Raw genomic sequence first — 22,209 nt, 5'->3', positions numbered from 1 at the left:
CCGAGGGGAAATAATTCATTTTACAGACAGAATTCTTGGAAACACACTTCGGCCTCCCGCCATTCCATCACTGCGCATTGGAGGAGGTTTTCTTCGGTGCATTGGTCGTCTTGGCGTTTGGTTTTCCTCGGTGTTCCTTGCACGCCAGCACATACTTGCTTGAAACATATTGTGCTTTCGAGCCCCGTATCGGCAACGCATTCTCTTATCTTGTCCATAGAGCAGTCATTGTTTGTAGTACTCCGAGTTGTGCTGATTGTGTTTGCTTCAGCTTCGAGAGGTAAAGCCGCAACAAATGAGGTGCTTACGGCGAGAATCGTAGCTACGTTAGGGAGGACGAAGAACTTCATGATGGTGATGTGACGGTGTATTCTCACTCTTAGTTGTTTAAATGAGTGGATCTTGACGAAGAGTTGCCCAATGAGAGAAATAGTGAGTATCGTGACAGTAAACGAGAGTATTTTGCGAGATCTTCAATAGATGTGCGGTTGTGATGATCTACATATAGCTAGAAGTGATCTTCCCAGCTTCTTTTATTTATACAAGGAACATGATCGATAATCAGAGGAAACATCTTAAGGAGACCAGACAGGGGTACGAGATCGTGAAGCAAAAGAGTCTCACATCGGCCAGCCATAGCGTGGATCTGAAACCAAGTTCCTTGTGTGAATCAGTGCGCCAAGGCGATGCGATACAATATCAGAACCCCTGCAACAAGACCTCACATCAGACCAAAACGAACTTACGTATTTCTCGAAACGCTTTCGTATACCTATCAAAGTTCATCTGAATGGCTTATTATTTCTGTCACAGAAGACTACATGATGCAAATCCTCATCCATAGGTACGCATTCTAACAAAATCACGTGTAATCAACTTCATATCGACAGCCTTGGTTTTATATTTCTACGCTGAAACGCCATCGCGGCTTCAACCCCAGATCGAATGTGACTCCACCTACGTTCATTCGATTAAGAACCAGAAAAGATAACGAAGCCTGCGTCCCTGTTCGTCAGAGGATCTGCAGCTAGGATAACAAAGCTCGGCCTTGTCGCAACTAACACACCCAGCCAGCCAGTTCGGTGATATTATCCATGTCGCCACACCGCGAAGTCTCCCCCCGGCGTAGTTAGCACTTACGGTATCGCGTATGTCGCTCCGGGGCCAGCTTGTACATAGAATATTACCTACATTCATCCGATCCGGTAGCCCATTAACCAAGGTAAAGCTCTAGCTTAGTGGAGACGACTTGTTTTTATTCTTCTATCGTTCGTTTCGTCGTTCGACGGATAACCCGCACGGACGTTACTTATCCACATCCGCACGTGGGCGTTACGAACCTTCTGGGACCTGGGACCTGGGACCTGGGACGACTCCCAAATTAAGGGTTTCGAGACTAGTAGTTTCTTGAGGCTAGACGTTTCCGTTTTCAAGTCTAATTAACTTAATATCTAGAGACGGTACGAAGCGAATGAGATAAGCTCAGCACGAGTAAATACACATTCATATAAATATTATCTTTATATATCTCCAAAGCCGTGTTGTAAAAGACTAGACTACGGAATATAAGATTGCTGCCGTACTTTATTATCACCCAAGATTTTATCTACGACGTATCTAGCATTGAAGTGACAAAATTAATAGGTATAGTTATAGTTTAGACTACAGTTTTAAATAATGGAATTATCAACGTAAGAGCACCTTGATTATCCTACTTAGTAGAAAGCACGCCCGAGATACTTGTCATTCAGTTTACTTTTAGTTATGAGAGTTCAAGTAAATTGACAGCCATCAATTCTCGTCTCTGGAACCAGATTTCAGGTGTTGACCCTGGCATAGCTGCTATGTATCTCTGGTGTCTTGCCATTCTGATAACACGTTGGACCCGGCCACGTACATAGCGAACCCATATTCTTCCCTGTCCCAACATATAGAGGCGCGACTTAACAGGACGTAAATATTCCATATTCTATATATATAAATATTTGCAAAGGAATCAACCGAATTCAATATGCCATCTCCGTCACCTATACTCGTCTACGTCATCGGGGCCGGAAGTGTGTTTCTTGGCATTCACTGCTTCTTACGCCCGGAAGTAGAATACCGCCGTTTCGGCTTACCGCTAGAACCTGCGCACCGGCAGAAACACAACACGGGCGACGAGGAGTACGCATCTCCAGTAATTCACTTAAAGGGCATCCGCGAGACCACATACGGTTTAGCATTGGGAGCTTTGCAATATCATGGGTACGACGGCGCTGTCACGATCATGACGGCCGTCATGTCTCTTGCAGGATTAGGCGACGGCATCGTAGTCTGGCTTTACGGCGGAGATGAAGCTAGGGGGAAGGCCTTCGGTCATTGGGGCGCTTTTGCTGCTCTAGCCGGACTGTTTCTGTGGAGGACATACGGAGACGTTCATGGGTAGTGAGCGAAGTTCCGTCAAGTTTACGATGAGAACCGGTTATAACCGATTGTCTGGGACGAATGGAAGACATTATGTCGCCGTCACGTATCTTGACCCACCCGGTATACGACGCGGTGACGACAATTGGAGAGGATGCTGCTTACTACCTACGCAACACCTCTGAAAGGTTAAATGTCTATACGATTTGTGCTATATGGGACAATCCCCTATTAAGGAAACATAGTGACTCCGAGACATGACCGAGAAGATATCGTGGGTATCAATGAAATTGCTATTGACATCGGATGTGACGGGAGTTGCTCGGAGACATACCCCGCGATGCTTAATGCTGCTATCCATAAGGTCGTAACACATGGGATTTGATTGCTGTGCCTAAGTACTATGGTCCTTTGATGTGATAGGACCCGACGGAAGGCAGTATACGTCAACAATTAAGACTTGCAGTCCGCTCGGAAACTAAATCATGTAAAACGTTCCAATTTCGAGGGGAGATTAAAGACGAATCCAGAATTTTGGTAGCGATGAAAGCCGGAAGCGGCTTAGCGAGGATCTTCAAAGGCCAGGGAATGGGAGAAGCTTGGGGTATTGCGGGGAATGCTATGGAGTCATCTGGGGTAGCATGGTTGAGGAGTTGATTGAGATTGGATATTGTATGAAGAGAGCATACAACTTGCATGAGTCCCGTCATGGGATCTAAGGGAGCTGTCCGAACAAAGGACTTCGATGGTATGAACACGTGGTTATCAGTATATAGAGATTCATCTACGTGAAAATTCCGTCAAGGTCCCCCCTACCAGACTTCGGTTTTGACAAGTCTCGTTATAGCATTAAGATCTATGCTGCTTGTATTCGTACAAAATTTCTATTAGGCATTTAGGACCGCAGCCTACAGCGATGAAATTGCCCTGGAGTCTTATTGCTGTCGTCCCGGTGCTTATCACCAAGCACCTTGCAGCTGGTGCGGAGGACAGAACGCAGCATGTTAATCTCTTTATTGGCACTGAGGGCCCCGACCCGGGCACATCTTATAATTCTGGTAATGTATTTCCCGGAGCCAGTCTGCCTTTTGGCGCTGTTAAAGTTGGGATTGATACGGCCGAGTATGTATTATTGTAACACGAGGAGACTTTGGTGTCGACCCTTGGCTAATACCCAATTAGGTTGAATGTCTCATGTAAGTTTACCTCCAACAGTGACGTTTGGGAGATATACGCAGAACGAGATGGGCAAGAGAAAACCCGCTTCGAATCACTTTCCGAGGAACTTTCACTCCGTAACTCATTAATTAGCTTTTCAGCTAGTAGTTCATTGATTGCTCATTTTGATCACTTCAGTTACCGCGAACGGCGGCTATACCCCAGATTCAAATGTTACCGCCATCACGATGTTACATGAGAGCGGCACGGGTGGAGCACCAACCTATGGGCTTATACCTCAAATGCCCCTTACGAGCCTTGACGGTGTGAATATACTAGACAATATGACTTATATGCAACCGCGAGTTTCCCCAGACGTGGCTGAGGTCGGATACTATAAGACTCAGCTACAGAATGGTGTCACTGCTGAGATGAGTGCTGCTATGCACGCCGGAATAATTAGATACACATACCCTAACAATTCGGATGGACGCTATATTCTGGTCGACATTAGCCATTATCTCCCCAGCACTGGAGACAAAGGACAGTTCTATAGCAATGGAAAAATCGACCGTAGCGATGATGGTACTTCTTATTCCGGTTATGGTGTATATCGTGGGGGCTGGTCCACTGGTCAGTTACTGCCAAGTTCTTTATACTTGATATGCTAACAAGATTTAGGGGGTGACTATCGAGTATACTTCTGCGCTCGATTCGATTCTACCCCATCGCAGTCTCAACTCTTCTCGGGTAAAGCAACAGACCCATACTGGCCCAGCACAAAGAATTCTACAGCAACTTTCACCAATGACACCAGTATCGACGGTGGAATCATAGGATACCAATACGCAGACCGTGTTGGGGCCTTGTTCGAATTTCCCTCAAACGTCACAACAGTTAATTCCAAGGTTGGCGTATCTTGGGTCTCGACAGACAAGGCGTGCCAATTCCTCGACGAAATCCCGCATTGGAATTTAGAGCATGTTCGAGATGCCGCGAAAGACCAGTGGAACTCAGACGTATTCTCGAAGATTGACGTCACATCGATGAACTACACCCAATTGGAAATGTTTTACACGGCTATGTACCATGCCCACCTACTTCCTTCGAACAGAACTGGAGATAATCCATACTGGGAATCAGATGAGCCATATTATGACGATTTTTATACCATTTGGGACACATTCAGATGCCTCCACTCCCTCTACGTGTTGATTCAACCGAGGACACAAATCGAGATCGTTAGAGCTCTAATAGACATTTGGCGGTTTGAAGGATTTATGCCAGACGGGAGAAGTCACAACTTTAACGGACGAGTACAAGGCGGTTCTAACGCTGATAATGTGTTGGCCGATTCTTATGTGAAGGGCCTTCGAGGGGGTATTAATTGGACGGATGGTTATGCGGCCATGAAGAGCGACGCAGATGACTTGCCCTTCAACAATTTCGACCCGGAGGATTTGACCGGGAGCACTAAGGAGGGTCGAGGCGCACTTCGAGACTGGAGGCAATACGGTTATGTCAGCCCGAATTTTGGACGATCTCTGAGTAAGACCGTCGAGTACTCATTAAACGACTTCTCGGTATATCAAGTAGCCAAGGGAGAAGCACCGAACGACGCTACCAAATATCTCAATGGTTCTGCGTAAGTTCCTGCTACTGTGAGGGAGAGCTGGTAAACGTTGCTAACTGAACAAACAGGGGCTGGCAGAGGACATGGGCCTCAGACGTAACGTCGCTGAATTTCACCGGATTTTTAGCGCCCACGTGGCCGAATGGCAGCTATCAGGACTACGATCCAATATCATGCGGCGCCTGCGAATGGAGTAGTATAACCTACGAGGGTGTCCCGTAAGTGAACACTATGCATCTCCTAACAAAGTCATATATATACTAATTTTCATCGTTCAAAGGTGGGAGTATAGCTGGACTGTCCCATTTGACATGGAGTCATTGATCTCTCGGATGGGAGGCCCGACGAAAGCGGAGTCAAGACTAGACACCATGTTTATACCGGGTCTTGCAGGGTCGAACGTAGGCGGGAATGGTGCTGGCACGACTATCTATAACCCGGGTAATGAACCCAGCTTCATGACACCGTTCTTGTATAATTACTTCTCGAAGCGGCAGCATAAATCAGTTCAGCGATCACGGGAGGTAGTAGATCAATTCTACAATACGGGTCCCTCCGGAATCCCTGGAAACGATGATGCCGGTGCGATGAGCAGCTGGTTAATCTGGAATTTGATCGGTATCTACCCGGTTGTCACACAACCTGTGTATCTGATCCTTTCCCCACGATTTGAGAATATCACTGTGAGCGTTGGGGAGTCCGGCGCTGTTTTAAGCATTAGAGCTACAGGGTTGGACGAGGGGCCGTATATTCAGAGCCTAAAAGTCAACGGACAGTCGTGGAACCAAAGTTGGGTCAGTCATGATGACATAGTCCGGCCTAACGGAGAGGACAGCTTGCTGGAATTTGAGCTTGGTGCCGAGAGGACTGCGTGGGACTCTGGTGATGTGCCACCTAGTCCTGGTCATTATGAGATTTGATAGGTAGCTCATGTGCAGTGATAATACACTTCGGCTCCTACAATAGCATTTCTAAGTAAGCAGCAATCCCTCCTCCTATCCCAAGCACGGCACGGATAAATACTATTCGCTTCTTATCCCAATCGACGAGACTCAAGCAATTTCCGAGGAGCCGGTCCACCCCTCCTCCTGGCCTCGGGCTTCTCCTGTTTATAGACACCTCCTTCTCTAGCCGCATTGTATTGGATTTCGAAGAAGCCTAAAGTACCGATATAAAATGAAGTGAGTAGAGACTGGGCCGAGTAGAAGGTGACTCGAACGGTCTCAACTTTGCCGTCTCTATGCTCACCCAGGATCACCGTTTCATCCGGCGTGGATTGCTCGTCTAGGATAGCGAAGTATGTCGCCCCGTTCAGTTGACGAGATATATCTTCTATAGACTGTCCTAGGAATGGGGAGGCAAATGGTTGCAATGGTGGCTTTGACGCCCCAGAGGGCACTTCGTCGGCCCTTGTAATAATAGCGAGACAATAATCGCTACCCGGGGCCAAGTCAACACTTCCAGCAAGTGCATCGCGAAGGAACTTTTCCATTACCTTTCCACCCGCGTGACATCAGTGCAGTTCATCTCGAGATAGTATCAATGCTCACTGGAATTGGCACCTCGGCAGTGCAGTAGACTGGGAAGACAAACATGACTAGTCGCAGGCTAACAATGTTGCATAAGGATCTTGGCGTATATCAAGCTTCGTCGGCGCCAGGAGTTGGCAAACTGGATAGGTAGATTGTAGAGATTTCTATTGATAGGTACCAGATGATTGGAGCCTATCTATTTAATAGCATCGCCTAAACGAAAAGAGGGACCTAATGCCCCTCATTTAAAACTACCTAATGCTTCGAAATAAAGCATCTAACTACCTCTTTGGAGTCTCGATTTTTTGTATAGATAAATCACGCTTATTTCTTTCCCTGTATCAACTAATTATCAAGTTCAGTCCCATAACGGAGTCACAAGCTCAAGGGCAAACGAGTTGTAATTCGATACATGTATAGTCGGCTTTTAGATTCAATCCTTACTCCTTCAGCTCAAACGTACTCACAGGCGAGGACGCCAAAATGGGGGGGCCAAATACCACCCGACCCCGACATGTCGAAAGGCAGCATCCGATCTTCTAAAACGTACTCCACCGCATCGATAAACTTACAGCAGCTGCTGTTAATCCCGGCGTCGTCCTCAAAGTCTGTCTCCCACTTATCGACTCCTCCTCGTACTTCCACAAAGCGACGGTCGCTACCATAGAAGATTATGGGTCCCTTGCACGAGGCCTCTTTCTTGGTTGGCACATAGCATCTTTGTTTGATCCTGTAGTCGACGAACCAGATACATGACAAGCCCTTTGCATGGAATAAGGTTTTGATGATTAAGTCGATAATAATCAAGCGATCTCTCGTATCCGGATCAGTCTTCTCTACTAGAATCCCCCACGCCGGGTCATACTCTAAAGCGATATTGGCTAGGCCAGTGAAGCCCCATCGTCTAGATCCAAGAGCGACGCCGTTCCACTTGCCGATACATTCCAACATAAAGTAGCCGAATGTTTGCGGCTGGAGGTAAAAGAGGTCTTCGGATGGGATAACGGTGAAGTAGCGGTTAGTTGAGTCATCACCACGAAAATAACTCGTTGCCGGCGACGGCGGGTACGCACCCCGGGCCGCATCCCATTTTTCGCTATCGAAAACGCGTTCGATGACAAGTCGAGACTCTTTACACGCGTTCCAAAGGCCTCCATCAATAAGGTACGTTGAAAAATTGTGGTGTGTCCATGAACTGGTCACCTCCTGTCCAGAAGTGACAATCAAGCCGGTGTCAATAGATCTGGGCTCGTATTTCGGAGCCGCCAGATGAAGCTTGAAACCACTGGCAGCTACTACGACGGCATTTTCAATGTTACGCCCGCTTCCTCTATGAATGCTGAATATGTGTGCACCCCGTCGAGCAGTGCCACCAGGTCTGATTGCAAGCTTCCAGATCTTGTCCCTCAGTTCCGGCGGGAGACGGCCAAATGAGTGGAAAGTCTCGGGCATTGTAAACGTTGCGAGATGGTTGGAGACTAAATGGCTAATATTCTAACCAAAGATAGAAGGTAAGGGATGCCTTTCGTTCAAAGAAAATATTCAGGTAAAGTTCAACCCGTATGATTATATGGCATCGGAGTGCTATGAATACGATGAAGGATGTAATGATGGTGTTGGGGTTGGAGTTGAATGTGTAGAAACGTAATGAAAAGACTATTTTAAATACACATGGGTAATACAATACCATGCCTTCCTTGGTCGCACTCTCCATCATATTGAAGATAGAAGCTACATCACAGGAAGGTACGAAGGGTGTCATAGTGTACCTAATACTGAATCCAAATTTAGAAGGCAGGCCAACAACCTAGTCATTATCTCATGTAGGCAAGTGCAAAGGATACCTAGGTAGCGTTGGTCGTGGTGTACTGGTCCAGTCTGGCCCAGCGCTTCGACTTAGAAGTCCCTCGTAACTCGCCAGAGCTTCTTTAAGACCCAATTGCCTTTACTCTTTGGTTATTCGCACCTCATTACAAACTAAAGACATTAACAACATGGTAAAAAATCTCCTTAAGATTATCCACGTATGGATTACTCGTAAGTATCTAACTATTTGAACAAAATAGTATAAAATAAGAATATTAACCAAGTATAGCTCCCGGGCGGTAGCAAACAAAAATATCATGTCGACTTCTAGTCTTCTTTAGAATCTCTTCCCTCGACCTCTTTTTTCGGAAAATCAATATTTCTCCTAAGTTGAACTAGGTGACCCCTGAGCCCACATTAATTAGGCAAGTAGTTACGTTATATGCGCGGGCGAGATAATACCATGTGCTCTGGATGAGCATTTGTTGTTCGAAGACTGTACCGCGATATATTATGAACCTACCTTCTGGCCTGGATTATCTAGTTCCCCCCAAGAATCGTCCAAAAGAAAATAGATAGTGTTCGATACTGTGATGTTAGCTCTGGTTCCGCTGGCATAGCCTGCCCAATGATTGCTTTAGCTGCCTTCTATACATCACGGTCCTTACACTCTCGGTAGTGTTATTCAAGGGCAAGTGATCTCAGATCTTAGTAGAAACGCGTATATTTATTGTCATTGATACTTTTCTTAATATCGTCTAGTTAACTAAGCCTCCTAAAACTAGCAAGGTCCTAGTCGACGATAAGTTCCAGCAAATTAGATTATCAAACCAGTTTTATAAAGCGTTCACCCAACGTCCCTAGTATTCTTTCATATCCGCTGTTAAGCCCGAGTGTTTTCCAAGATTCTCCATCCCTGGCCTTAGAAGCTTTACTCATAACATCCGGTTTAGTTAATGGAGGGTTAGGTTTTCAATTGAACTCTTCGATGAGACATGGAGCTTCGTTCATCATCCCGTGGATAAAGCAATCTCCAATTAGTTCAAAGTATTCTGACTTCTCTGTGGCGCCCGGAGGATTTTTATGACATTGGCCACTGTTCTCGCGAAGTGAGGGTGGTTGCCAGGGACGAATAATTACACTTAGGCCATACCCTACCAAGATGCTCACTGCATCATGAAGCCGTGTATATCGTGGCACTAGGCAGAAATATCCACGCTTCGTCATCGCCAACCGAAAATTGACAAACGCCCCTGAAGCTTCTATGGAGCACTCAAGGATAGGCATGTTACCACGCCCGCAGGTCGGATCCCATATCCATGTCATTTAAGCGTCCCAATTATTACGAATGTATCTAAAATCCACAACCTCTTACTGGTCGTTAAAGTAAAGAATTAAGGTGAGCTTGTAAGCTTTCACGAGATTATCGTTATTTAAGTACGTTTACGACTTTAAAACATGTAAATTATATTAAAAAAAGATTTAAATTATATTACGAACTTAAATGTTAAAAAAATTATCGAAGTAATTAATTATATATAATATTATTATATAATAAATGATAGGTTTTTTATAAAATTAAATTATAAATTTATTATATTAAAATGATTTTATAATAAATATAATTTATTAAAAAATTTATATAAATTAAAAAAGTTAAAGTTTAATTAATTATTAATTATATATATATATTAATGTAAATTTAATATAATTTTATTATTTAAAAATTAAAAACGTTTTTATTTTTATTTTTTATTTAATATATTAATATTTAATAAATTTTTTATTTTTATTTTTATTTTTATTATTTTTTTCGATAATTTTTATTATATTTTTAAATATATATATTTTAAAAAAAATTATTTTATTTTAAAAAACCGTTTATAAATATTTTTAAAATTATAAATTTTTATTTAAATAATATATTACTTTTTTTTATTTTAAATGACTTTAAATTAATTATTCGATATTTTTTTTTAAAAAAAAATGTATTTTTTTAACCACACCACTTTTTTAATTAATTATAACCCGTATAACTTTTTTTTTAAAATATTTTATTTTTAATTTAAAGTTATTTTAAATACGTATTTTTTAAAAACTTAATTTACGGTAAAGACATTTTATTTTAATAAATAATTATTTATAATAATTATAAAATTTAATAATTAATTTAAATAATATAATTATTTATTTATAATATAATTATTAATTATTAATTATATTATTAATATTATTACATTATTATTATAATTATAAAAATTTTACCGTTATTGTTTTTTTTTAACTTTATTATTATTACTTTTTTTACCCCGTTTTTTTTAATATTATAAATTTTTAAATTTTTTTTAACGTTAATTATTATATAATAAAAATATAATTTTATTAACATTTAAATTAATTAATTATTTTAATATTATACCGTTTATATTTATTTTTAAAAAAAAAGTAAATAATAACTTTAATAATAAAATTAATAAAAATAAAATTGAAAATTTCACTTTATTATATAATTAAATATTAATTAAAATTACAATTAATATAATAAAATATTAACCATTAAAAAATTAAAAAAATAATTTTAACTTTTAACATTTTATAAAAAAATAACTTTTAAAAAAAACGTTAAATTTAATAATTAATAAAAAAAATTAAATAAAATAATTTAAATATTTAAATATAATTAATATTAAAATATATATTTTAAATAGAAATAAAAAAATTACTTAAAATAATAAAAATAATAAACATAATAAAAATAATAAAAATAATAAAAATAATAAAAATAATAAAAATAATAAAAATAATAAAAATAATAAAAATAATAAAAATAATAAAAATAATAATTAAAAAAACTAAATATTTAAATTTTAAAAAAAACTTTTTTATTTAATTTTTTAACTTATTTTTAACATTTTTAACCTTACATTATTTATTACGTTAAATAATAAATTATATATTATTAAAAATATTTATAATATAAATTAAATTAATTATGTTTATTAATTTTTTTAACTTTAATTAATAATTAAAATATTTAAATTTAACTTATTATTAATAAATATTTTTATTAATTAATAAATTAATTAAAAATTATACATTATAATTAAAATTAACATTATTTTTTATATAAAATTAAAATATATATAATTATAATTATATTATTAAATACTTATACATTTAATTAAAATAATATATTACTTATATTTATTAAAATATATTTTTATAATAATAAAATATAACGTTAAATAATAAAAATATTAATTTAATATAATATATATTTAAAATATAAAAATATTTTTAAATAATTAAATAATATAATTAAATAAATTAAAATATATATTAATAACTTTAATTTAAATGTTATATTAAATTAATAAAAAGTAAAATAGTTTTAAATAAATTATATATAATTTAATTATTATATTTATATATAATAATTTTAATTTTAAAAATAATATTTAAGATTTAAATTTAAATTATAAAAATATTATATAAAACTTTATTAATTATTTTATTATAATAAATTTTAAGATATATAATTTATTTTATTAATTTTAATGATATATATTAATCTTATTTTAATAAAAATAATTAATTATTTACTTTTTTCCTTTTTTAAAATATAAGGTTAAAATTATTAAATATTTAATAATTAATTTAATTCGTTTAATTTTTAAATTATAATCTTTTAAAAAAATCGCCTTTTTTTCGAAAATTATTAAATTTAAATATAAAATTAATTATATTTTATAAACATTTATTATTAATAAAAATAAAAGAAAAATATTAAATATTTATTAAATTTATAATAAATTATTTTATAACTTATTTAAATATAATAAATATAATAAATAATTAATAATTATATATAAAAATTAAAAAGTTATTTTTTTTATTTATATTATTATAACTTTTTAACTTAAAATTAAAAAAACTTATAATTAAAAATAATAATTGTTTTTTATTTTAATATTTTTTTATATTATATTAAATTTTATATATATAATATTTTATATATTTTAAAATTTATAAATTTTAAAAAATGTTTAATTTTTTAATTATAATTAATATATTAATAAAAATTGCATTATATATTATTAAAATTTACTTTTATTATAAGATTCTTTTTATATTTAAATTTTTACTTTTTTAATAAATAACTTTATTAACGTAAATAATTTATTTAAATATAACATTAATTATAAATTTATTAATAAAATTTTAAAAAATATTTCCTTAAAAATATTAAAATAAAAATTATTAATTATTTAAAATTAAATTTTTACGTTTAAAATTTAATTTAATAAATATAAAAATAATTAAAATAATTTTATTAATATTAATTTTTAAAACTATTATTAATATATAATAATTATTAATTATTTACTTATAATAATAATCGTTATATAATTAAAAAATTATCCGTTAAAAACATTTTTTACGTTTAAACTTTTAAAAATTATTATGCGAAATTAATAAAGAAATTAATAAGTAATTAATAAATAATTTATTAATAAATAATAAAGAAATTAATAAAAGATTAAATCTTTTCGACGGATTTTCACGTGTAAATTTAAAAGCACGTAAAAACATTTACGCGAGTTTATAAATACATGCGTTTTTTTAAATTTTAATATATTACGGTAAATTATACCTTAATTATCCATTTTATTTCTATAATAATAAATTTAATAATTATAATTTAAAAATATTATATTTTACTTAATTTTTTTACCCGGATATATTTAAATTAAAGTTAATTATAAATATTTTTTAATTAAATTTTATTTAATATATTACCGTTAAAAGTAATTAAAAAGTTATTAATTTAACATTAAAATATATTAATAATAAATTTACCTTTAATATTAAAATTAATAAAAATTTAATTTATAATATAAATATTATTTTTAATTATTTATTTTTTATAAAATTATATATTATTATTACTTAAATTAATATAAAAAATACGTTTAAATTTTATTAAAATAATAAATATTTAATAATATTTATTAAAATTAAAATTATTAAATATGCTTATAAATTATATTATAATAATAATATAAAAAAACGTATAAATAAATTTTTAAAAATAACGTAAACTTTATATAATACATTAAATATTTTACAAGTAAAAGTTAACCTTTTATTATTAAATAAAATTAATAAATTTAATATTAAAATTATTCGGTTTAATTAAAAAACGTTATAATAAAATCTCCTTATATTACGTAATAAAAATAACTTAATAATCGTAAATAAAAAAAGTTAATAATTATATAAAATGGTTAAAAATAATAAAAAAGAAAATAATAATAATAATAAATAATTATTTAATAACGGTTTAAATAATTATTAAGTAAAAAAAAAGGGTTATAATTAATATTATAACGCCACTTTAATTAAAAATAATAATAACGTTATTAAAATAATAAAAATAAATTAATTTTTAATAATAAATAATTTTTTATTTTTAAAATCTTAACTTTTTTTCGAAATTTTATTACTTTTTTAACTTTTTTATTTTTTTATTTTTAATTTATTTAAAAAAATTTTAAGTTATAAAAAGTTTAAATAATTAACTTATTTTAATATATATTATATATTATTACGTTAAAATAATTTAAAACGCTTTTATTTATTAATAATTAAATTATTATTAATTAATATTATAGTTTTTAATTATTATTATTTTTAATTATAATATTTAAATTTACTTAATTTTATATAATATATTTAAAATATTAAAAATAATAAATAAAATTTTACCGTTAAAGTTATTATTATATATAATACTTATTAATATATAAAAACAAATAAAAAAAGATTTAATAAATTATTATAATATATTATCGAAGATATTTAAACATATAAAACAATAAATTATTTATATAACATTTTTTAAAACTTATTTTAAAATAAAATAACGTTTTAAAAAACTTATTATAATAATAAAAAAAAAGATTAAATCTTTATATGTTATTAATTATAATTAAAGGTATAAAATAAATATATCATTTTAAATAAAATATTTACTTAATTAATTTAAAGGTTTACGTTTATTTTTAAATATATTAAAATCTTTTATTAAATATATTTAAAATTAAAATAAAGTAAAAAATAAGATTAATTATTAAATACGTAAACGTTTTATATAAGAAAAGCGCGGGATATATTTAAATAAAGAAATAATTACATTAAATTTTAAAGTTATTTAAAACGGCGTTTTAAATATAATAATAAATAAGGAAAAAAAGTCTTTTATTTTTTTTTATAAAAATATTAATTTTAAATAATTAATTATTAATGGATTAAAGGTAAATTATTTTTATATTATTAATATTTAATTACGTAATTATGATATTTACGCGTTTAAAGTTTTTAAAGTTAAAATAATTACGTTTAAAAAATAATTTTACATTAATAATATATTTAAGTTATTATTAAAAGCTTTAATATTAATCGGAAAAAAAAGTAACATAATAATAATTAATTATTTAAATAAGGTTATAATTAATTTATATTAAAAATCTTTAATAATAAAAGTTTTAAAAGTAAATAATATATTATTAAATAAAAAATTAAATATTTTCGTAAATAATATAAATAATAATATTATTAATATTATTTTAATAAAATGCGGTTTAAAAAACTTAAACATAATTTATAATAATTATAATAAATATAACTATAATTTAAATTACTTAAATTATAACTTAATAACGTTTTAATTTAAAAATAAACTTTATTACCTTTATAATTATAATTATATAATACTTAAAAGTTAATTATTTACCTTTATTAATTATAAAAAACGATATTTATAAAATAATTTAACTTTAATTAATAAATATATCATTTAAAAGGTTAATACCGTAAAAATGCCGTATTATATACATTTATAAAAAATTATTAAAAAAGTAAAAGTTAAATATTATTAATTTTTATTATAAAAGTTATTTATTAAATTAAACGATATAATTAATAAATAAAAAATTTTCGTTTATTTTTTCACTTATTAATAATTTATTAATTTATTAAATAAAAAATATTTTATAAAAATATTTAATAATTTATAATAATTTAATTAATAATAAACCGTTAATATACTTTTAAATAATTATAAATATAAATATATTTATAAAAAGAATATAAAGTTATAATTATAAATAAAATGTATATAATATATAAATAAAATTAAAATAAAAAGATAAATATTAATTATAATTAATAATTAATATAAATAAATATACATATAAAGTAAATTTAAATTATAATTTAATATTATAATTTAATGTTATAATTTAATGTTATAATTAACTTAATATTATAACTTAATATTATAATTAATTTAATATTATAACTTAATATTATATTTTAATATAATATTTTACGTTATATTTTTATATTTATATATATACTTTATAAATTAAACTTAATTAATTAATAAAATTATTATAATTTATTAATAAATAATTAAATAAAAGAAATATTAATAAATTTTTAAATGGGTTAAAAGTTTAAATATAAGTAAAAAAATAAGTAAAATAATAATTATTATAAAAGTTCTTTTAAAAATAAAAATTAATTAACGGTAAAATATAATAAAGTATATTATTAATATGTTTTTTTTCGGGAAAAAAAAGAGTTAATTATATATTATTATTATATTAACGTCGTTAATATAATAAAACTTAAAAACATACCATTATTTTTTTCCACTTTTTTTCGTTTTATTTTTAATCTTATTTTTAACTTTACCTTAAGCGGTAATAACAAGGATAATTAAGGTAATAAAAATAATAAAAATAATTAAAGTAATTAAAGTAGTTAAAGCGACGGGAATAATTAAAGCGGCGAAGATATAATTAATATTAAAGCTTTTTTTATCGTTATTCTCGTCATTATTATTATTATTATTATTATTGTTATTTTCTTTTTTCCTTTTTTTTTAATCCTTTTTTAAACCTTTTTACTGTTATTATTATTAAAAATCATAATTAAATTATTATATATATTTAATATATTTATTATATTTTAAGTTAAAACTTAAAATTTAAAAGCGCTTTTTTAACCATTTAATAAATTAAAATTTTAAAAGATATTAAAAATAAATAATAATTAAAAAAGGTTTTCTTATTAATTATTAAAATGACGGTTTTATAAAATATTAAAAAAAGGATATAATAAAGTTTATTATTTAAAATATAATTATAATTAAAAAAATAATTATTTAATTCTTTATATTTAATTTTAAAAGTTAAAATTAATGTTAATAATAATAATTAAAATAAAAAGATATAAAAATAAAATAAATAAAAGATTAAAATATGCGATAATTAAATATAATAAAATAATAATAAATATATTACGGGATAAAATAATAATAGTTAAAAAAGGAAATAATATATAAAGATTTATATAACCTTTTTTACGTCATTTAAAATTATTTATTTTTATTATTAAAACGTAATAATTTTTTTTTTAAGGTTTATATTTTAATATTTATATTACCTTTAATATTTTATAACTTAACTTTTATTATTACTTTTAAAATTTATAACTTAATTTTTAAATTAATAATAATTTAAATATAATTTTTATAAAATTAAGTAAAAAGAAAAGTAAAAATTAAAGGTAAAATAAATATTATATATATAAATTTATTAATAAAATATAATAATTAAATAAAGTAAAAATAATATTAATATTAATAATATTAATATTTAACGTTAAAATTTAAGGTAAAATAAAAAAGAAAAACGTTGTTTAAAATATAAATAAACATTTATATAAATATATTATTTTTATTATTTATTTATAAATTTTATTATAAATTACGTATTTTTTTATAATAAATTATGTTATAAAATTACGGATAATATTATTAAATATATAATTATTAAATAAAACCATAATTTAAAAAATAATCTTTTTATAATAAATTTTAATAAAAATATTTTATAAAAATTATTTACCTTTTATTTTATTATTTTTAAAATATTGGATTTTTATATTAATTATTTAATTAATAAAAAAGAAATAAATGGTTATTATATTAATTATTTAATTAATAATATAAAGGAGCTTAATTTAAAATAAGTTAAATTAAAAATTATATTACATTTTTTTTTATATTCTTTTACTTATATATATATATAATATAATTAATATTTAATAATATAATTAATATTTTATAATTAATAATTAAAAATTAAAAAAATAATATAAATTTAAAATATAATATAATAAAAAAAATAATTTATATTAATTTATCTTAATTTAATATATGATATTAGTTTTTAAAGTCGTAAATAATAATTATTTTTTAATTATTAAAATTTATTTTTTAATTGTTAAAATCTTTTAAATTTTTTATTTTTAATTTTTTTATTTTTAATTTTTTTAAATAATTATTTAAAATAATTTTAAAAATTTTACGGTTAATATACTTTTAGTTTTTTAATAATTAACTTTTTAATAAGTAAATAAACTTTAATTACCTTTAATTTAACTTAATAAGTTTTTATCGCTTTTAAATTAATTTAATAAATTTTTACCGCTTTTAAATTAATTTATAATTTTAATTTATTTAATGAAAAAATTTAAAATACTTTTAAAAGCTATAATGTATTAAAATAAATAAATGGTAAAACTTTCGACATTTTAAATAAAAGATTTATATTATATTAATTATTTAATTATCGTTAAAAATAACTTATAAAATTATTTTTTTTAATATTTGTTATTTTAAATAATATAATATTATAATAATTAATTAATTTTTATAATCATATTATATTATTAATTAAAAATAATAATATATTATATTAAATTAAATAAAAATTATTATCTTTTATATAATTATTAAATGCGTAAATGGTATAATTAATAACTTAATTATTAATATTAACTTTATTATATATATATTTAATATAATTATAATTAATTAAATTAAAAAAAATAAAAACTTAATTTTAAAACTTATATAAGTTAAAAACTTTACATATTAATCTTTAATTTTAAAAATAAAATTAATTAATATTTTTATTATATTTATCCGTAATAAATTATAACGTTTAATAATATTATTAAAATTGTTAATTATTTTATTAAATAAATAATAGTAAAATATATTTTAAAATAAATTTACCACTTTTTATATTTTATTTTAAAATTTATAATTAAAACTTATATTTAACCTTTTTTTCGGCATAATTAATTATATTTAAAGGTTTTATTACAACTTATACATATAAACGAAATAAATTAAAGTTTTAAGGTTATTTTAACATTTAAATAAATATTTTATAATTAATTTAAAGCAACACTAGTTGCGCAGTATGCCCATTGCTGCGTGCGCAGTAAATGGGGTACGTACCCGCCACTTTTTCCCACCCTTTTAATGTTTACCTCAATAACTCTACGAATCCTGGACCGATTTATATATAATTTATACCATAATTTAAATAGGAAAATCAGCAAAATTACGGTCCAGGGTGCACGTGATTTGGCCCAGAACTGGTAGAGATATTAAAGAAACCCTTATTTGTATATACAAAGTGGTATTTTCAGTGGTTTTCACTAGTTTCTAGTAGCGTATTTTATACATATAGCCGTATCTTTACAAAATAAATCGTTAAAAATACGGGGACTTTTTTATGGATTTAACCTTTTAGTTATTTAAATAATAAAACTTTTTCGAGATTTATCAGAGCTATATTCGTAAAGTTATTAAGGTTGAAAGGTGTTGAAATTACAGGGGATAAAGACCGCTAAAAAGAGCCACTATAATTAAAATACATACTTTCAGCCGCATCGGGGTCAATATTGGTCCGAATCACGTGCACCCTGGACCGTAATTTCGCTGATTTTCTTATCTAAATTACGGTATAAATTATATATAAATCGGACCAGGATTCGTAAAGTTATTTAAAAAGAAGTGCGAAAAGCGATTTTAAGCTACCCGGGACTATACCCCGCATACTGCGCACCCAGCAAACGGCACACTGCGCAACTAGTGTTGCTCTTAATTTAATACAAACGTTTTTTATAATAAAAATAAGGTTTTAATAAAGCATAAAATTGTATAAATTAATAAATATTATTTTATTAATATTTTCATTATAAATAATAATATTTTTAATTAATTAAATAATATATTTCCATTAATAACAATAATATTTTATAACATTTTAACGTAATATATATATTATAAACTTTTTAAAATAAATTTCTTTTTAATATATATTTTAAAATAATTTAATAATAAAAATCTTTATTAAAAATTATACTTATAAAAATAAAGCTTATTAATTACATCGTTTTTAATTATAAAAACTTAAATTACATTAAATTTAAATAATATAATAATATAAATAACTTTAAAATAAACCATTTTTTAAAGTTTTAACCATTTTATTAAATTAAAAAAATTAATTAATTTTAAAATAAACTTAAATAAAATTTAATTATATAATATTATTATTATTATATAAAAATATATAATTATATAAATATTTTAAAAATAAAATATTAAATAATAAAAAATATATTTTATTATATAATAATTATTAAAAAAACTTTAAAATTTAAAAATTTTTTAAAATTAAAAAATATATAATAATAATATATAAATATAATATAAGATTATTAAAAAAAATATTTTTTTTAAAAATTATTATAAATAATTATTATAATAATTTTTAAAAACGTTTATAATAATTATTTCGAAATTATATTTAATTTAAAAAAAAGTTATATTTAATATTATAAATAATTTTAAATTTATTCTTTTTTATTAAACTTAACGTTTTTTTTTTAAATTATTTTTTTAATTAAATTAAATAATTTTATTAAAACGTTTAAAATAACGTTAATAACGTTTATAATAAAATTAATTAAAACAGTAAATATAATAATAATTACTTTAATAACTATATTAATTACCATAATTAAAACGGTTAAAATAATTAAAATAATTAAAATAATAAATTTAATTAAAATAACGGTAATAATTAAAGTAATAACAGCGGTAATAACGGTTAATTTTATTAATTTTATTAATTTAATAAAGTTTTTTAAAATCATTATTTTTATTATTTTTTTAAACGGCGTTAAGTAATATAATAAATGGTGTAAATAATAATGTAATAAACGAGGTGGTGGTATAAAACGATATAATTAATAATGTAAAACGATATAATTAATGGTGTAAAATAATATAATTAATAATATAAAACAATGTAATTAATAATATATATAATAATATAATAAATAATATAATGATATTACGGTAATATTACGGCATTCATTATAATAAATGGTATAATAAATAAAGTTATTTAATTAACGTAAATTAAATATTATAAATTTTTTTTTTTAATAATATAAAACATAAAATACAAGATATTTTAAAAATAAAAAATAAAAAAAAAAATTTATTAAAAGAAAAACTAGGAAATAAACAGCTTTATATATATAATTTTAATTATATAAATTTAATTATATAATTAATTATATAACGTTATGTAATTTTATTTTCCCGATATTAATAACGTAATTAAACACATTTATTTATAATATTATTAATAATATTATTTAATAAACTTTTTATAAAATTAAATTATAAATTTATTATATTAAAATAATCTTTTAATAAATATAATTTGTTAAAAAATTTATATAAATTAAAAAAATTAAGGTTTAATTAATAATTAATTATATATATATACTAATATAAGTTTAATATAACTTTATTATTTAAAAAATTAAAAATGTTTTTATTTTTTTTTATTATTTATTTAATATATTAATATTTAATAAATTGTTTATTTTTATTTTTTTTTTCTTCGTCTTTTTTAATAATTTTTATTATATTTTTAAGAATATATATTTTGGAAAAAGGTTTAATTTATTTTAAGAAAAGTTTTATAAATATTTTTAATATTATAAATTTTTATTTAATTAATTTTCTTTATATTTTATATAAAGTTATTAATGTTTTTATTAATTTAATTAAATTATTAATAAATTTAATTAAGTTTTTTTAAATTAATTACCTTTCCTTTTAAAATTTTTTTAAATTATATAATTTTTTTTTAAATTTTCGATCTTATTTTTATAATCTTTTTTAAGGTTTTTTAATATTTTAAATTATATTTATAAATTTTAATAAATTTTAATATTAATAAAAATTAATTATTTAAGAATTTATTTTTTAAATAATATAAATATTAATAATTTAATAAATATTAATGATTTAATAAATATTAATTATTTAAAAAAAAGGTTTTAAATAAGGTTTTTATTTTTAAATAAAAAAATTTTAATAATTAAAACTTTTTATAATATTATTATTATTTTTTTTACTTTTACCTTTTTAATGTTTTATACGTTTTATTATCTTATTTTTTTAAAAGAAAATTATATTTACGTTATAATTTTATAATAAATTATTTAAAATTTTAAGAAATTTTAAGATTTTATTTTCTTTAATTAAATAAACGTAATAATTTTTAAAAAATATTTAATTTAAATTAATAATATATTAAATTTTTATTTATTAATACTATAAATTTTTAAAATTTTTAATACTTTTTTTTTAAATAATTTAAAATTTATTATATTATTATATTTATATTTATTTTATTTTTAATAAATTTTAATAATTTA

The 22,209-nt window shown here is 25.9% G+C and overlaps 6 protein-coding genes across 6 annotated transcripts; 2 read left to right on the top strand and 4 right to left on the bottom strand.

Moving 5' to 3' along the window:
* Window positions 1–333, bottom strand: F5Y00DRAFT_248115 (uncharacterized protein). The gene has a single exon (XM_048009388.1). The coding sequence runs from the start codon at window positions 216–218 to the stop codon at window positions 21–23; it is 198 nt and encodes a 65-aa protein (XP_047860601.1). The 5' UTR covers window positions 219–333; the 3' UTR covers window positions 1–20.
* A 1,678-nt stretch (window positions 334–2,011) lies between these two features.
* F5Y00DRAFT_266300 (uncharacterized protein) lies at window positions 2,012–2,428 on the top strand (the record flags this gene model as incomplete). Its single annotated transcript, XM_048011922.1, has 1 exon — window positions 2,012–2,428. One exon carries the CDS (start codon window positions 2,012–2,014, stop codon window positions 2,426–2,428), a length of 417 nt encoding a protein of 138 aa, XP_047860600.1.
* An 894-nt stretch (window positions 2,429–3,322) lies between these two features.
* Window positions 3,323–6,117, top strand: F5Y00DRAFT_273602 (glycoside hydrolase family 92 protein; the record flags this gene model as incomplete). The annotated part of the gene is made up of 6 exons (XM_048013211.1): window positions 3,323–3,528; window positions 3,730–3,731; window positions 3,763–4,197; window positions 4,246–5,209; window positions 5,266–5,415; window positions 5,478–6,117. 6 exons carry the CDS (start codon window positions 3,323–3,325, stop codon window positions 6,115–6,117), a joined length of 2,397 nt encoding a protein of 798 aa, XP_047860599.1.
* Window positions 5,711–6,847, bottom strand: F5Y00DRAFT_188735 (uncharacterized protein). The gene is made up of 2 exons (XM_048005126.1): window positions 6,748–6,847; window positions 5,711–6,692 (listed from the first exon to the last, which is right to left on the bottom strand). Exons 1-2 carry the CDS (start codon window positions 6,790–6,792, stop codon window positions 6,231–6,233), a joined length of 507 nt encoding a protein of 168 aa, XP_047860598.1. The 5' UTR covers window positions 6,793–6,847; the 3' UTR covers window positions 5,711–6,230.
* Window positions 6,848–7,064: 217 nt separating this feature from the next.
* F5Y00DRAFT_273600 (uncharacterized protein) lies at window positions 7,065–8,349 on the bottom strand. Its single transcript, XM_048013210.1, has one exon. It carries the CDS (start codon window positions 8,179–8,181, stop codon window positions 7,183–7,185), a length of 999 nt encoding a protein of 332 aa, XP_047860597.1. The 5' UTR covers window positions 8,182–8,349; the 3' UTR covers window positions 7,065–7,182.
* A 1,158-nt stretch (window positions 8,350–9,507) lies between these two features.
* Window positions 9,508–9,822, bottom strand: F5Y00DRAFT_266296 (uncharacterized protein; the record flags this gene model as incomplete). The annotated part of the gene is made up of 1 exon (XM_048011921.1): window positions 9,508–9,822. One exon carries the CDS (start codon window positions 9,820–9,822, stop codon window positions 9,508–9,510), a length of 315 nt encoding a protein of 104 aa, XP_047860596.1.
* Window positions 9,823–22,209: the final 12,387 nt, after the last annotated feature.

This window comes from Daldinia vernicosa (assembly GCF_022497035.1).
Source record: "Daldinia vernicosa strain CBS 139.73 unplaced genomic scaffold F5Y00scaffold_69, whole genome shotgun sequence".
NCBI lineage: Eukaryota > Fungi > Ascomycota > Sordariomycetes > Xylariales > Hypoxylaceae > Daldinia > Daldinia vernicosa.
The sequence above is the reverse complement of the archived record's forward strand: the minus strand, read 5'-3'. Positions and strand labels throughout refer to the sequence as shown.

What these genes read in the sequence shown, in the direction of transcription:
- F5Y00DRAFT_273600 (XM_048013210.1), bottom strand. Translation starts at nt 8,181, where the DNA reads ATGCCCGAGACTTTCCACTCATTTGGCCGTCTCCCGCCGGAACTGAGG.
- F5Y00DRAFT_188735 (XM_048005126.1), bottom strand. Translation starts at nt 6,792, where the DNA reads ATGTTTGTCTTCCCAGTCTACTGCACTGCCGAGGTGCCAATTCCA. An exon ending in CTGCCGAGGTGCCAATTCCA is followed by an intron (nt 6,693 to 6,747) that starts GTGAGCATTGAT and finishes GCGGGTGGAAAG; the next exon opens with GTAATGGAAAAGTTCCTTCG.
- F5Y00DRAFT_248115 (XM_048009388.1), bottom strand. Translation starts at nt 218, where the DNA reads ATGGACAAGATAAGAGAATGCGTTGCCGATACGGGGCTCGAAAGCACA.